The sequence below is a fragment of the Coturnix japonica genome, chromosome 3 (assembly GCF_001577835.2).
Source record: "Coturnix japonica isolate 7356 chromosome 3, Coturnix japonica 2.1, whole genome shotgun sequence".
Classification (NCBI taxonomy): Eukaryota; Metazoa; Chordata; class Aves; order Galliformes; family Phasianidae; genus Coturnix; species Coturnix japonica.
The window spans coordinates 11,053,748-11,072,003 of NC_029518.1; the positions used below are offsets into that span (position 1 = coordinate 11,053,748).

An 18,256-nucleotide genomic window follows, 5' to 3' on the forward strand; every position below is an offset into this window, starting at 1 on the left:
GATTTTAAACTGAACAAATCTCAGCAGCTGGAGCATTTTCTCAGACCATGTAACCAAAAGGAATATTTGTCAGTAAAATGTTGGTGGTCCACTTAATTTCTGTGTGATCAAAGTCCTTAATTGAGGCTTTCTTTTAGTAGTGCCAAGCTATGTTTATTTGCAGCTTTGCTCTGTTTACTCTGGTTGAAAGGGGACGTTCAGCCTGTTTTGGATCAGCTGATCTGCTGCTGACCTGTTTCAGCTCTGAGTGACAGATGTTTAGATAAGGATTGATTTGTTCTCTTTGCAGATGGAGAACGTTAGGTAAAAAAAAAAAGTGCTGATGACTGTGAAGATGTAATGACATGAGATCGTAAAAGAATTCTTACAAAAAATCGAATCAACTAATCTGTACTAGCATTCCTTGGTAAAATGGCGCAACCATCTGCCCATGTGTACAGACTACAGTTCAGCCCACGTGAAATAATCCCTGCATGTAAACTTTAAAGGGTTTTTTTCATAAACCATGTCACATCCTGTGAACAAACCATTCTGGCTCCCCTCTCTCTGGTGCAAGAGTCACTACTCCTAATCCTACCCTCCTTGCTTTCACAGCGCATCTCCTGCTCACACTATATGCCGCTCACTGTGACTTGCTAAATCAGTGTTCAGAACAACAGAGATCTCACTGCAGCAAGTTAGGCCAGGGTTCACATAATCTAAATGGAAATTAATGTTTTAACAGGATCACTGTACCTTAACCTCCATGCACTTCAGATTTCTTTCAGATACCCATGTTAGCTCCACTCAACATATCACTGTGTTCTCAGAAGTGATAAAGAGCACTTGTGTCTAAAACACACATACCTGTAAATGCCTTCCACAAGGATGATAATTTTTCTCCATGCTCTGCGACTTCGAGGCTGGCCATATATTATTGCTTCTCTCAATAACTTCTCAAGACTCTGCATATCTTCATTTAAAAACAAGTAAAAGGAGAAAGAAAAATATTAGCATGGATTTTTTGAAGTAATTTTTGATTTTCTATTTTTTTTTTCCTGTAGAGAAAAAGACAACATTATAAAAACGTATCCTGAAGATAATATTCCTTTATTAGCAGGCAAGAGGCAATAACTGATTTAGTTTGACTGAATGCAATCCTGTAAAGTAGTTTCAAAAAGCTGCCAGTTATGTACTCCACCTGGGAGATTTAACATATGTTTTTATTTAAAGGGAAAATGTCACCATTTTGCTTTAGTACTGAGGCTAATTGCCACCACTTCTATATGGGTTGTTGATACTCATAGATACTTCGTTCAAGTCTTTTGAACAAAGAGCCCTCATTTGCTTTCCAGCACCATCAAGGGCTTGTGAATCACAGGCACTGCTTCAGCAAAGGCCTGGATCGCGCTGCATGAAGCACATCAGGATGATAGCAAGAGAAATCCTCTCCTTCTCATTAAGGAAAGCTAGTGAAAGACTGCTGATGAGGGAGGCAGAGATAAATGGATATAAGCACATAGCGTGGATACTCTCATTTGTTGCCAAAATGCTTGGAAATGGCAGAACTTTTATATAAGGAGCAATGTTAGAAACTTAGAAGTTTCGAGTGTGGATCATCTAACAAAATGCTGAAAGGAAAAGCACTGATGTTTTGAAAAACACAGAAACAGCTAAAAAATAATAATTAAAAAAAAATAAAATCAGAGGAACAAGAGTCAGATCAAAATATGACTGTCAGTGCAGAGCTAAGATAAGGGTTCTGAATGAAGTCTCTCCAGAATGAATTATTCCGGTACTTCTTGGAAAGCCAATGTGATGCGTCAAAATGTTTCCAAATAACATCTTACACGGACTCATTTTGCTCCAAGGAATGATACGCGTGAGGACAAATTGTGGGGGCTGGGAAAATCAGTGGCTGTTTTTTCCCCACAATATAACATCACTGATTCAGTAATAGATCTTAATGCAGTTATTTTTGACTAAAATGTTATGAAACTAACCTTTAATTCTCCCAGCTGAGGCAAATACACCTTACCGGTATTGATGTTGGCCTATAGCTTTGCTTTTGCCTGACTGTAAGCAAGCTGTTTGCACAGCACTTGTCCATCATAAATAACCAGTGACCTGAGAGATCTCCAGGATATGATCTAGATTGTTATACCCTGGCACCTTGCCCTTTGCTGAGGTGCTGATTTCAGTGAAAGACTTCTCAGGAACACCTGTGTCACTGTGCACCTTATAGTCTAGTCTCTTGACCTAACAAGACCTTGCTGTATCTTACAAAGCACATTTGCATGATGAGTGGCCTCTTATTTCAGCCGTGCAATCAACTGCACATCTGGATGAGCTCCCAGATGGAACTGCTTTTATGAGTAACACAGTGCAGATAGCACAGCTTCCACTAGATGGCAATAAAGGGTATAAAAGACCCATGTTACTTTACAAAGTGAATGTATGACCCTGCTAAGCTCGTTTCATAAAAGGCAGCTGCTCACCTTCTCTTCTGAATAGATAATATCTGGAAATCCGTGCTGGTTCTGAGAATTAAAGGGCTCCAAAGGATTAGAGAAAGCTCACGAGTTACAGAAATGAGGTAAGATTTTCAGTCACTCAAAGGGAAATTTTCTCCACTGAATTAATAGTCCTTTTCATCAAAATGCCTGTAGGACCTTTGAAACCCCTCTCTGAATCACACAGAGTGAGAGACAGTTCAGTATTCTGTCTACTTCTCAGTCCACACTGGTGCCAGACTTTGGGAATGTTAGTTTGCCAAACTTCTGAACTGAAACTGTGGCTAGAAAATTCTGTTGTTTTAACATAAGTCCACAGGGAAAGAAAGAGGAGAAGACAGAGATGTAAGAAATGTATATACCCCTTTAAAACATGGACGTGAATAGATCCTGCCTGATCTAGTGTGGAAGATGAGACTGCAACAGGAAGAACATCTCCAAGTCAGGAGAGGCCTGACTTCCCACGTGACAGTCCTGCTTGAGTTCAGGCTGAGGACATGCCTGCTCCATGGAGCAGGGCTATCTCATTTTGCTTTTGATGTCTCATCCTGAAAAACATGTAGGGATGATTCTCAAGCCAGCCAACATATAATTTGCTTAGATGCAAATGGTTTTTACTGAACATTTTATTCTTGTTTGCAGAAAGGAAATTGGAAGGTGGAAAAAAATCTATTACCTTTAATCTCTCCCCCTAGAAAACTGCATCTCTTATTCAAAGTAAAGATGCGGTGCCTTCTGTTCTGGGACTTTCCAGACAGTGGGATATATCAAGTGTCAGGAAATAAACCAGTGCAACCCTGGCTGACTTTCTTCTGTCAAGTTATCTTGCCATTAAATATAGTTAGTCTGTGAAACACTAGGGCAGGGAGAGGACTTACACAAGTTATGGGGAAAATAACTGTCCTTCCTTGTTTGACCATCACTGGCGCTGGCGTTTCAGTGGTAGATGCAAACAACCGTTTGCCAGGCCCAGGAGGAACTTCATACTCAAATCATAATCAAATTTGTCCCTGCCTCAGTTCCTGACTTACCCCTGAAATACTGCTTGAATGTAGAGGCTAAGGTTTCCTAAGCAGGGACAGTGTGGATCACTTGGGTTTGTAGAACTTAATGCAAAGTTGCATAATCCTTGTTTGGGATCCCTCACAAATTGCTGCCGGGTGAAAGCGAGCCTGGACCTGGGCAGGCAGTGATGTGTCATGCTGCCTTGCAGTGTAGGTGGGACTCCGGCTCCTGCGGGGCCCTGCCTTCTCACAGACTGTGTGCTGTGCCTCCCTACAGGGAGACACGGAGTCTCCACCCCTCATCCCCACATTGCAGTGCTGAGGACATCATCATCATTCTTCTGCGTGGGCTGAAATCCTCCTGCATGATGTCAACTGAATACATTTAATTAAAATGAAAAGGCTACTGCTACCCTTATCGCAGTCCTTTCCTTCAATTTATGCTTGCCATTCTCATTTTCAGTTACTCAGTTTGCCTTCTTGTGCAGTTTCACACAGACACTACCTGCCTGCCCCTTCTCACTCTGTCTTGCATGCAACCAGCCCTCTCCCCTTGTGGGTTCCTTTCATGTTCACTGTCTTGTTATAGGTGACCAGGTGCTTAGCTCTGATCCTATCCCTCCTTGCAAAGGGAAACCACTGCAAGAGGGTTTCATTCATACAAATATTACTTGTAGGACTGTAAAAGAGAGTTTTCATTCTAGTGAAAACTAGATTTTGAGAAGTCTCTCCCTGCAGTCAGAGCTCTCAATAGCAAGAGTGTCCTTGGAAAACTTTCCCTAAAATCACATCTTTGCCTTTTTTTTTTAATGTCAGAGGATAGGGGTGGGGAGGGTGGGATAAGTGGTGGCTGTGGCACCTGCCATACAGCCAAAGACTGCCTTCCCTATCCTCGCAAAAATACATAGCTGAGTGTAAGTGAAGAGCTCATGAAAACCTCCAGCTCACACCCAACAAGTCAGAGACGTCTTTCCCAGATCAGGGAGGGCAAATGCAGACACAGCATGCTCAGAGCAGGATATTCCAGCCTTCTCACTGTGGCAGCGTCTCTACGTGTCACAGGGAAATACATGCTGAACTGGATTAGGCTGAGGTCAGCTTATCTAGTTAATAATCTTGCATCTGATAGTAGCCAGAGGCTTCAAACAGGACAAAGCCTTAGTGGGTAGAGCGGCTTTCATCCTGCTCTGTATGAGCTTGAAAAGTGCCCACCCCTTTGAAATTCAGGGACTGCTTACACCTCTGTAAGAAAAAAACAAACAAACCCAAAACTAATGAACCACCTCATACTAAGACACCGCAACTACAGAAAATTTGCACTATTTCTTACCTGCTTGTTTTATTTGCTTACTCTCTTGAAGGCAGACACATCTATTTTTATACTTCTTTTTTTTTTTTTTTTTTTTTCCCCCCCCTAGAGAATACATTTGCATAGAAGTATGAGGGCCCTATGCTATTCTTTCAGTGTGAACTACAACCACTCCATGTAGCTGAATTTTCACTACAAGGTCTTCTTGTGGCACACATGTTCCACTTCCAGAGCTCTAATATGACCAAGTGGACCAATAAATGCCATAACTGGAATAACAACAACTCACCTGTTGTCCAAGCAAGAAACATTTTGTATGGAAACCCAGAGAGCTCACGCCTGCATAACACACATTTGTCATCAACCACCTGATATCTGAGAACTCCAAAATACCCCTTACTGTTTTCACAACACTCTTACAAGGTGTGTGAGGAGGAGTTGGGAATGTACTACTGTGATTCTCACTTTTCAGATGTGGATTCAAGCACCAGATTAGAGGCAAGATTTTCATCTACCAATGGTACTTGGCTGTGCCTTGCAATTCCCTGCCTTCCTCATAATATCACTTACCTGATTGCGTGGTGAAGTGCAAGTCCCTTGCAATGAAGGGAACAGGATTTTTTCCCCCTGTGGCTTGACTTATGTGTGTAGTCATGACATTCACATGGATTGCTTAAGCAATTGCAAATCTAACCCTGAAAATGTGATGGTAATTCAGTTGCTTGATGCTATGTAGGAAAAATGCAGTAGAACTAGAAAGAGCAAACAAATCCTAACTCTTGTTAGGACATCACCTTCCTTATATGAGCTAATATGAACAGAATCCACCTGGATGTAGTCAGAAACAAACTCATCCATTCACTGAATGATGCTATCTTACGCTCTCATCTCACATCACTTTAAGACCCAGAATTGTTGTGATGGGAAACCCTTGATAAAATCACGAGCTGATTAATAGTTAGATGTTTGCTTTTTGCTTTTCAAGTATTATTGGAAGAGCCAAGCGATTTGGTAAAATATTTAGCCAAGAAAAAGATACAAGGTTCTGAAAAAGGGCTTTCAAGTCTGACATTAATAAAAAATCATCTTAGAAACCAAAAAAGAATGAGGTCACTACTGCCACTGAAGCAGGAAGATGTCTTCACTTCCTACCCTTCTCCCTCTGCATGCTGGCTGTGAGGCTGTGCTGCTGGAATGACTGCATTTCAAGGGATGAAGTGCCTCTCTTTTCTAGCTTCCTAGACAGGTCACTGCCCAGGAAATGTCAACATGGTGCCCACACCACAGCACGGGAGAAGGCAGGCAGGTGCTTTATGAGCAAGCAGGAACAACTTTAGCCCATTACTACTATGTAAATTTAAGAGTGCTCAGGTCTATACTATTATTTAGGGTTTTGATATCAGGCCTGATAATATTATTCTTGGTCAATCTGTGTCTGGAAAGGCACCCCATAATGCAAACTATCAGCCTAATCAATTCCAGCTTACACCTAGTCAGACTTAAAGCTCCTACTATTAGGTTAAGAAATATTGTCCTAAGAAAAAAGAATTATTTCTGCTGCCAGAAGGGCTCTGTGGAAGAACATGTTGGGAATGAACAGAAAGAGAAAGAAAATTGATAATTGAGTATTTATTTTTAAGCAATGAGCATCTTAGTGATTTGGCAGGTAACTAAATGATCATCTCTGTACCTCAACTCATCTTCACTAGCAACACATCCTAAGTGGAAATGAGTGAGACTGGAAAAAGGCTGGACAATGTAGGGGAGAAAGCTTAGAAGACGAAAGCTTCCCTTTTCTCTGTGCAAATGTAACAGAGATGGTGGATGGGAGGTTTCAGACATAACAATGATTATCTTCAGAAAACAGAAGAGCTGTGATTCACCAATTGGCCCCACCTCCCTGCTGTGCTCTTCTTGAGGGTTTTGCTACCCTGCTGTTCCCTGCTGTTAAGGTCTGACTAGGCTGGGTATGTTCACATGTGCCTCAGTAACAGCAGTGACTATAGGCTATGCTCACTCTTGGAAGGTTTTGTTTCACCATACCTCCAGTGAAAGAGCCTGGTGCAAATCAGGATGAGCTGTATGAGCAACACAAGGCTCTTAATTTTGATCCTTTTAATAAGTAGCAATAACAGTAATAATGAACAGTAATGACCGTAATAAACCCTAACCCCACTCTTCAGAGCATATCCCTGTGACCCTGGCAGGACAAAGACTAGCAACATTGCTACTGAGAGCTACAGTAAGGGAATGTAGTTCAGGCATTTTTGGTGACATGAATCAAGTTTTCTCCTAGATTTCTCTCACCTAGGTGGCATTTAAGTATGTGCCTGTGTATTTATCAGTCCAAGCCTGTACGTGCCTGCCTGTTTACAAGGAAGGGATTGATCACCTGCAGTAAGGATGCAGGGCACATTCCTATATCCAAACAAAAATGGACTTAAGATCCACAACTCATTTTTAGCTCTATTATTCACTTTAAGGTTTGAAAGGCTTCTCATATACCTTCACCGTGCAATGGTTTCGTCAAAAAAGGAGAGGGTTTTTCTTTTTAACTTTGGAGAAGCATAAAGGTTTAATAATTCTGTCAGCTCCTGAAAACTACTATGAATTTTTTGGCTGAAAATTGCAAAGCTTAGGACAGCCACCCACTGACTGAATTAGAGTCTAATTAACTTTTGTAAGAATAAGAATATTATACGTAATTAAGGTAATATATAGAGATTACTTCTTTGCTAACTAATGAAATAAGCGTAATTATTTACTTTTGCACAATGACAAAGAGATCTAGTATTACAGATCATACACTGAAATAAAATGATTTTCACTCTTAAGGAGATAGCTATATAATAACTTTTGGAAGGTGGATGTGCATCAATAACAGCTCTAAACAGCAGTTTTTAGTCTTTTCTGTAAAATATTTAGAGCATCGCTTTTTTTTTTTTTTTTTCATAGAACACAGTTTATAGGGTTTTTGAAAATTACTTTTCCGGAATAGGTCTAAGGAAATCAAAGCCAAATTATGTACGTTCTATGCAGTTTTAAAAGAGGCTGATGTAAGCAGCAAGGAATGTGTAAAGAGTCTCCTTCCTCAAGATGCAACCTAATAGCAAACAGGTAACTTCAGAATGTGCTGCCTGATTTGAATTTATATTTTCACTCTCCTCTATAGAAGATATGTATCAAGCAACAGTAGTGCTACTGCCTGCCATTCCTTCAGTTTTCCTTAGTGTAGGGCAACCCTAGGTCCAACAGTATTTGTGTGACTTGACACTGCTTCAAAGGAGATGAGCCAACTCATGCCAGTGGACAAACTTGGCTCTGCATATAGGAGTCAGAATAAATAATATGGCATTAAGCCCTAATCCTTTTCAGAATAGGATTCAGATTTACTCTTCCACGCTTTGCAGGAGAATTGTTCCAACCTCTCAACAAAGAGCCCTAGAAAAGCCTTTGGCACAGTAACATTGTCCAATTGATGCCAGGAGTCAAACTTATTACAGGATCATTGATTTCTCTAGTGAAACAACACACAGAAGTCCCCGCTGTATGGAAAGGGGGGAGGTGGAAGGTACTGAATCTTTCTACGGGTATGCAGAGAACAATCTTATAAAGGCAAAACACACAACTACCTGATGCTGAAATTAACACTTGCTAATGTTATTCAAGTGGTAACTCAATGTGCAAAGGAACCTTTCTTTCACATCAAGTAATTTGCCACACGTAACAATGTAATTCCCTTGTTTGTAAGCATGGCAATGACAGTGTTAAAACAGACTGACATTTTGGGCATGCGTGCATGCCTGTATGTAGACAGAAATGAGAAGAATCGCCTGGGAGGATAAGAAACACAGCTGATCTAACAAAACAAATGAGCACCTACCTAACTGAAAAGAACCCCCCAATGCAAGCTGGAAGTTTAGGTTATGCTTCCCCTTAATTCATTTCCTATACTTGTATTATACAACTCCCAAATGAATTCAGAGAGAGCAATTGCCGTCTGCTTCATTTCAGGAGAAATTGAGCATCATACAAAGACAGTCTTGCTGGATTATCGTTTTCACTGCAATCACTCCCCAATACACATCCTCTTTTCCCCAAAGCAAAGGGCACATAAATGTATTTCTGCATGCAATTTTAACAGATATTAAACAAAATTTCCTCTTTGCCAATGTTGGCAGGTGACAGCTGCACCTGAAATTGATTGTATGCTTTGATTTGTGCTTAAAAATGATTTAAAAATGATTAAAAGATGATTTGAAGGATGCACTTGTTCTCTTTCACAAAGTACAGGGGATTCTAGTTGAGAGAAGGCTAGTAGAGTAGTCGTGCTCAAAGTATCTACATGGAAGTGGACCGAGTTGGGGCATGCTACTGTCTAGTCTATGAATAATTACTTCTGTAAAAACATTCTGGTTCACATGATCATTAATTCTTACGTGATCTTCAGAAAATATTTCTTGTCCAAATTATGAATATATATTAATTGCAACACCATCTTCTATTATAATTACAGCATGTCTTTCATTTCAAGAGATCCTTAGGCTGGTTACAGCATATACATAATTCATTTTTGCTCACCTCAAGGCTGAACAGAACGCAATAATAGAAAGGACTGTATTAGTTATTAATAAAGGTAATCAGATTTCTTTTCTCATTCCTCACCACTTCTCTAGCTTCTTAATCTCTGTTGCAGTCACTGCCTGGTGACTACAGTAGTGATATAAAGGAAATTTGCAAAGTGGAATAAAGGAAAAGAACAAGCTCTTGTCATCAAAGCCAATCACAATGTCTCTGACTGTGACCACAGCAGCATTAACTAAATAAAATTTAAAAAGCACAAGTATTTTAGAATATAATTACATGACTGCGAAGTTAATATTTGGCATTATTATGATTTCTATACTAAAATCACACCTCAAAGATTATTTGGGATGGTTATCTCAATGTAATCATCTGCATTTTGGTATTTCCCCCTCTAGGAATTTGGAGAGACAGTTTCAAAGGTACACCATGTTAATGTAACTCTGTTGGGAACAGAGGCAGGAAATGTAGATTATATTTTTCTAAGTATGTCTGTACTATTTTGCTATGGTGACAATAACAAAACCTTTTCAGCAGCACACAGTCAATTCCACATGTCAAAAAGACAGCAAGAAGGTTAAGACTCCAGATTTCACAGAATCATAGAATCACCAACATTGGAATAAAACCTCTAAGTTCATCCATTTCAACCATCCACTTATCACCAGTATTTCCCACTAAACTATGTCTCTCAGTACAACATCTAAATGTTTCTTGAATGGTGACTCCACCACCTCCCTGGGCAGCTGTTCCAGTGCCTGACCACTCTCTTGGAGAAATATTTCCTCATGTCCAACCTGCATCTACCATGGCATGAATCGAGGCACTCCTCTCCACCTCCATTACTAGTTACAGGGGAGAAGAGGCTGACCCCACCTCACTACAGCCTCCCTTCAGGCATTTGTAGTGAGCGATAAGGGCACCCCTGAGCCTTCCCTTCTCTAGTCTAAACAATACCAGCTCTCTCAGCCACTCCTTACAAGGCTTGTGCAACAGACCCCTACCAGCTCTGTTGCCCTTCACTGAACACCTTCAAAGATCAGGGTCCAACCTGATAATCCAGACCTTGCACAACAACAAATACAATCTCACACTGCCAATTTCTCCCCCATCTGAGATCACTCAATGTTGAACAGTTAATCCTTGTGCCTGGATAAAAACTTGATATGGAAATTGAAAGGAAAGCATGCACTGAAAGGAAGTGTTCCTGCCTTAGACACAGACATTTTCACACTTCAAAACATTTCCAACGTTAATACTCACTATTATGCTTGAAGATTCTAATAGTAGCACCTGAAAGCCTTGCACCAAGAACGAGAGAAGTGTGGTTCAATTCATCACTTAGAATGAGGCAACCCTGTGGAGAAGGAGTACAGTAAGTATTTGCATGAAGTGGGAGGCTGTTTGCAAGTGTGTGTGTGTAAGTGTTTCACCATACAGTTATGTCTGTATATACAGAAATACATGCATGTATATAGCATTGTGTGAATTAATCTTACATGTGAACTGGAATTTTTGCAGGAACCACTGCAAAGACAGGCAGAAACAAAATTCAGCTTCTCAGACATTCCCAAGAAGTGCATGACATTAACATAAGGAGGACTGATACTGAGACTGGACTAACATCAGTTTGATAATTGAAATAAGATCAGGATAGATTGAGGCTGCCATTAAGATTCAAGTAGAGCCAAGGCACTAGGCACAATCTTACTCTTTCTCTGGTAGATTCATATACAATCCATCTGTAGTGTATGCTTCACTGATAAACTCAGTTAAAAAATTACTTTCTTTATAGTATTTTAAAAATGTAAAAAAAAAAAACAAAAAACCCAGTGCTGTACACTATATCAACAACAATCAAGATTTACAGTTGAAATTCAAGCTGAAGCCCTAACATAGCTCTGTTTTCTATTGTATATTTTATGTTTTGATGTTTCACTATCCAGTACAAGGACGACACAATATTAGCTAAATAAGTATTATTTAGGAAATGGATTGTGCCTAGGATTAGAGGTACCTATACAATTCTGCTTAAAGATTGATATAACAGGAAGAATTAGTTACGTGCATCTTGACAAGACAATAGAGCTGCTATATTTAATTATAATGAAAATGAAATCTCCCAAATATATGAGAACTACACAATATCTGCAATACATAACATGTAATATTAAAATAGACTAAATAGTTGCATTCTGCATGATACAGTAATAACTTCATGTCACTTGTACCTACGTATCCCACTTCTGACAAAGGCCTGCGTCTCCCCATGAGGCCAGCTAACTGAGGGATAAATATTTTAGAGCTAAGTGAGAGAAAATTATGATGCTGTGCATGTCTGCAATTTCGTAAATTTACCTCTATTAGTTCTTAACTGTTTCTGCAGACAATACTGGACTACTTTTCCAGCACCATGGTAGATCAAGTTCATGTCCTCAGTAGCCCAATCATTGCGTACATATATTTTAGAAATCCGTGGTAAAAGCTGGATTCTTTCTCAATAGTGAGGAAATGACTTCACCTCTAGCCAGGTTCTTTGGAAGAAATCTTGAACATACATCGTGTGGTGAATTAATTCCATCTCCATCAAGGGGGAAATACTGTTTCACATTTGCCTGAATTGGAGAGAACAATTTTCCCAGCTAGCATCACGGTATATGAACATGTTCCATCAGGAGCTGTGATGAATGGGATTATTCATTTTCATGCCTTTGCATCAAGTATTCCAAATTAGAGATGAGATTCCTTCAGAATCAAACAAGAACCAAACTTTTGTCACATGGCCTCATCTTTAGACTTGCATTTGCTGCCAGCCTTCTTTGCAAGGGCTGCCCAGAGATTCATTCATCAGAAATGCTGAAAGCTGTTTTGCTTCCCTGATATCAAGCTTTTTTCCTTAATTGAGCCTTTCCATTTAATGCATGCCCAGAATACTGCAGCAGTTGTTAAAATTATTAGCAAACAACAGTTGTGTGTTTCATCAAGTAGTACTCACCTTCCCAACAAGTGCTGGAATATTCATTGAATTTGTTGCAAATCCCATGCCAAACACCATAGCATCTTCTACACCTAGGAACTTGGCCACAAGATTCTCTAGTTCTACATGCTTATCTAGGGTCCCTGCAGAAACAAACACAGGCAGACTCATTAGATTGTGGAAATTATTAATTCTAAGGACTCAAAACATTCAAAAGTACAAGTCAGGCAATCTGTCATTAAGCCAAACTGCTTTTTCTTTTAGTTCTGTTCAAGTTTTTCCATTTGTATCTCATACATTTGTGATAAAACAAGAAAAGGAAGGATGCAAATCAGCTATAACTAATGCTAACAAATACTGTTGTTGTTAAGATAGGAAAGCAGTTGCTTTGGAAAAAAAAAAGGAAGTTTCTGATTTCCCTAGCAACAACTGTTGAAGACGATTATCCTGAAGAGTCATTTCTTACTTTCCCCCTTGCTAGTACTACCCCGGTGAGGAACAAGACCTTTTTATGTGTAGGACAAACTGTAGACATTTTTCAGTTCTTCCTGAACGAGAAAGCAGATGATGACTACAACAAAGTTCTTCAGTTTTTCTCCTGAACGTCTGTATGTGTGAGTATGAAATCCTTAATTGCGATATTTTATGGACTGACAAATGAAAGCTTTCCCCATCCTGTTAGACTATGGGTAATAGAAGGTAAGCTATACTCCCTTACTGTTAACTATGTTCTTTCCTGCCTCGCATCAGCCAAACTTCAATACCAAAGCAACACTGAGAGTCTTCCTTACTGGAAATTATTTGTCAATATTACTGCCAGGAGTCTCCAAATACGGTGCTCCAGATGTCCAACAAAAGCAGTATCTTTGTCCACTAACTCACAAAGGAGGACAAAAAAATACAAAAGAGGATAAATAAAAGAGCAGTTTTAAGAAGACAAATAACCTTGAACAGTAATGAATCATCTAAATTTGCCAACCCTCTAGTCTTTGTTTGCCTGTCTGTGCATTGCGGTACCAAGGCTGAAGGAATTCTTACAAGATCATCTGTGGGGAAGGAAAGAGAGTAGGCTGTGGATTTCCCCTATGAATAAGGCTCCAAGCAGAGAACAGAAGACAAAAAAACAAAGTTAACCTCTTGCCTTACTTGAGTTGCACAAATTGATGTCACAATAATACAGGCAAAGTGGATTACAATTAATTGGAACAGGAATTTGGTGTTTACTGTGATAGGCAAATGTCAGAAAAATGGAGGAAAGCAGAAGTCTACCTTGATTTCAGTAAGGCATTTGATACTGTCTCCCATGACATCCTTATAACAAAGCTGAGGAAGTGTGGGATAGATGAGTGGACAAGTGAGGTGGGTTGAGAACTGGCTGACTGACACAGCACGGGGGGGTGTGGGAGAGTCCTCTTGGAGACCTGTAACTGGAGCACCTCCCCTATGAAGAAAGGCTAAGTGAACTGGGTCTTTTTAGCCCTGAGAAATAAAGACTGAGAGGGGACCTGATCCAGGTCTATAAATATCTGAGGTGCGGGGGGCAAAGTGACAAGGCCAGACTCTTTTTAGCAGTGTGTGGAGACAGGACAAGGGGAAATGGCCAGTAACTGGAGCATAGGAAGTTCTGCATGAATGTGTGCAAGAACTTCTTTATGGTGAGGGTGACGGAGCACTGGAACAGGCTGCCCAGGGGGGTTGTGGAGTCTCCTTCTATGGAGATATTCAAGACCCACCTGGACGCCTACCTGTGTGACCTGGTGTAGGGAACCTGCTTTGGCAGGGGGGTTGGACTCGATGATCTCTGAAGGTACCTTCCAACCACTACGATTCTGTGATTCTGTGACTCATGACACATTGTTCTCTTCAAGCATCTATAATGGGAATACCACACTTTTGACCCTTTTAAAATGATTTGATGATGATGAAGAATAAGACTTCTGAAAGTAACCCTATTCTTTCTTATCTACTAATCCTAACAGTGAATGTTAGTTGGTGATGTATATCACTATTGCTTACAAATACTTGACTGAAAATTTGAATCAGTAGGGGTTTGTTTTGCAAAACCGAAACCTGAACAACAAGTATTTGCAATATCATCCCTAGGGTTGAATTACTTGAATTATAATAGCAATATTGTAGGTGGTAGGTGAGGTGTCAGAGGAGCAATATGATACACATCAGTACTGACAGTGGGAGGTTAGTGACAGCCACGTATATTAGGAAGAGTAGAATTGATAAAGCGCATCAGTTTGTTCTTTCTCAGCATTAGAGTAAAACGGGTATTTATTTTAAAAGTGTTGCAATTATTTAATCTCATCAGATTTCTCCAGCATGGATCACTCTGTAGGCACAGTATAAACCACAACAATTACATCACAACACTTTCCACAGGTGGGGAAAAAAGGAATAATAAATAAATCCCCTCCTTATCAAATACTGACCCAGTTTCTTTCCTTAACTGCAATTTGGGGACAGGGAACGTGAAGTAATCTTTGTCATGGCAAACTTCCACAGACTTAGCCACATCCTTGGACTGTGAGTTTCTGTCAGTCTATGAGATACACAAAGCTGAAAATCCCAACAATCCATGTCGTTTAGTTTTGAAACTTCCTTCAGCTTAGACAAAATGGGTAAGGACACACTTTGCCTAACAAAGTCTTTTAGGTTCTTACATGCTAATGATGTATGCTGGCTGAAACACAGACACTGGCAATAGTGTCTGTTATTGTAGCTTTTAATTCTAAATTTTCAAAGGAATGAAGGAGAATACCTGTTTACTTCAAGTAAAACAAAAGCCAGATGAGTAAACTGATATAAACAACAAGCTACTGAAATAAAAATTAACTGATTTTTGCAAAAGTCACTTCCACAACAACTGGTGATCTTGAAGTGACTTGCCAATGTGAATAAGAACCATCACTCTGAGTAAATGATGGTTTGTCAGAGGTACTTTTAACTGGGTGTGGAAGAAAATAAGTCACCTGAAGATCCCTGCCCAGTTGGAAACATAAGGTCACCAACTCTATTAAGATGTTTATCAGAGATAATATTACTGAGACACATACACACTTTTAGAAAAGAATATTAAATGAGTTATTACTAGAAGGATGAAGAAAGATGTAGAAACTACTGCTTTTTCATGTCACTCTGCAAGAATGGATGATCCAGATGATATCACAGTCCCACAGAGTCTACAAGAGGAGCAAAGCCTAAACTTGTACAGTGATACAGTGATCAAAAAGAGGTAGAGAAGCACATAGTAACATTATTCAGATGTCTCATTTAAGGCTGCATGTGCATAAAAAAGCCTCTAAATAAGTGGGGTTTGAGGAAGCATTTGAATAAAGGGAAAGTTCATGCTTTCTAAATGTTGCCATCTTCTGACAGGACTTTTGAGCAAAACAAAAATACTTCAGGTATCACAGATATAGTAACGTACCCATGTTATTTACTGATTCTCAGAAAAAAGAATCAGAAAAGAATCAGATGGATTCTTATAAAGCTTCTGGTCTAGTTTGAATTGTCTAGTTTTGTTTGATTTTGTTCCCTGTACAAAACTACATAGCTGAAATTTACAACTGAATTACAGGCTTGATAACACCAAAGCATGGATGACAGCAACTTAAGGGGGGTGGTATAAGAAAGAAGGGGACAAACTGTTTAGCAGTGTCTGTTGGGAGAGGACAAGGGGAAGTGGATTCAAGCTAAAAGAAAGAAGATTTAGATTGGACATAAGGAAGAAAAGTTTTTTTTTACAGTAAGGGTTGGGAGATACTGGAACAGCTGGTGCCCCATCCCTCAAGACATTCAGGCTGGATGGGGCTCTGAGCAACCTGATTGAGCTGTAGGTATTTCTGATCATTGCAGGGCAGTTGGACTAAATGACCTTTACAAGTTATATGATTATATGATTTTAAGTGTGTTAATATCTGTACGTGTATAGATAATTTTGTATATGTATTATATTATATATATGTTATCATACATATATTTGAGATCATTTATGTTTTATACAGACCACACAACCTGGATTTGCTCCTAACACCTCGTTCAATCTGTCAGAAGTTATGTTGTTTGTAGCTTAATCACACTTTACATAAACATACCTTAGCAGTGGTGAAATAACAGGAACAAACCTGACTTTTTGATTATAAGTTGGATTAGTTATTTATGAGAGGCTGAGCAGAGAAGGAAAAACAGTGTTAGCAGAAGATGGCAAGAAGGAAAATTCCTCTTGTTAACTGCTTCCTGATTTATCCTCTGCTCTATCAGAAAGCCAAGTTGCAAAATATACATACACGCTAATTCTTGTTTATGCAACTTTATTTTTTCCTTAAGCTCTCATTTGGAAACATATAGGAACTTTAATTCCTTATCACTTGTTCCAAACTGAAAAATGAACCATTAATTACTTGTTCAGTACTGAGTTTAAAATGACCCTTGCCCTCATTAAAACTATGAACTGATATAGAAGAATGCAAAGACAAATTGCTGTTTTTATCTACTTGGATCTGCTGCTAGAAGTTCACATTAGGCCTTAAAACCTAACAGAAAGATATGAAGAGGATGAAGTTACTTTTGTAATTTAAATGTTGGCACATTTTCAGATTTGCTTTTTAACAATGATATAATAACAAAAATCCTCAAAAAACAAAACAAAAAAAATTATACAATCAGTGCAAGGTAGGCATTAAAAGATCAGTTCCCAACCATGCCCTCCAGAATGAATCATTCTGCAAGTGCTCTGTGCAGGCTCCGTCTTGTCTTTTGGACCAAGGCATAATCACAGGAGAAGGATTTCAAAAGGGCAGGAATCCTGCTTGGTTGCTTAAATAGAACTAATGATACGCTTGCTCCTGTTACTCATTTATGTAATCTCCATAAGGAATAATGGTGTGTTAAGATAAATAAAGCACTGGAACTACTAGCTCTCATGCAGCACCCCTGTCACCGCCCCAGTGCTAAGTCTAGGAGTGTTGAAGGCACGACAATTTACTTTACTTCATTAAAATAAATAAATAAATAAAATTACAAATTTTATTATTTTCTGCAATTGGTAAAGTGGAATACAGCTGTAAATAAAATTTTTGCATGTATTTGGATCATTTTCTCTTGCTAATTTTATGTTAGATTCTTAGAAAAAGCTGACTATAAACATAAGAATGGCACAGTGTGCTCAGCAAAAAGGCGTGTCAGCCTGTTTCCAGCAGTGGCCAACTCCGATACTAGCCATAAAAATGCACTGATTTGCTTGGAAGATTTCACATTTATACAGAAGGAATACATGTTATTTCAAATGTATTTAGATACCCATTTGAATTCTCTTGTCAGATTAACGAATAAATAAAAAATAGAGTACAGAGGGTTGTTTTTTACCCTGAATGTTCTGAGTTGCTGTGTTTCCATTTCCATTAATTCCACAGTCAAAATCTTTCTCAATTTTTATACCCATAGAAGTGGGAAACAAAATGGTCTGCTTTTGTCCTATCCAAATTAGTCTAATGAAGCAGGCAAATGAACTAGTCAAATGAGTTTTTCTTCCTCCGTAAAAAATATTGCAATGAAAAAAATTTTTTTAACATTTAAATTACACCCATGGTGAGTTTTGTCAGACACGGTTGGTGCACATCTCTCTTTACCCTCACTTGACACCTCAGTTAATACGGCATATTTTGCTTTGGCTAAGTTTAACCTTGCTGTGCTCAGAACGCTCTTACCATCGTGCACAAATGCTTTTTATCATTCCTCCCAGCCTGTACCTCTGACCAAGAAAGTCCTCATTCTACATCTCCATCTGCTTAGAACTTTCCTGAATGATCCTATTTAAGCTCAAGTTTTCAGTGCCAAATTCACTCAGGGACTATTGCCATCATATGTAATATGCAGAACT

The 18,256-nt window shown here is 39.2% G+C and overlaps 1 protein-coding gene across 5 annotated transcripts in view; it reads right to left on the reverse strand.

Annotated features, from left to right (window-relative positions):
* Positions 1–18,256, reverse strand: part of SPTLC3 (serine palmitoyltransferase long chain base subunit 3) — a 189,743-nt gene that overhangs the window by 22,933 nt on the left and 148,554 nt on the right. For all 5 annotated transcript variants that reach the window (XM_015857154.2, XM_015857148.2, XM_015857153.2 and 2 more), the window contains 3 exons: positions 12,385–12,509; positions 10,653–10,746; positions 847–952 (listed from right to left, as the gene is read on the reverse strand). In XM_015857154.2, the coding sequence (XP_015712640.1) occupies positions 847–952; positions 10,653–10,746; positions 12,385–12,509 (325 nt within the window). The remainder of the gene's footprint in view (positions 1–846; positions 953–10,652; positions 10,747–12,384; positions 12,510–18,256) is intronic.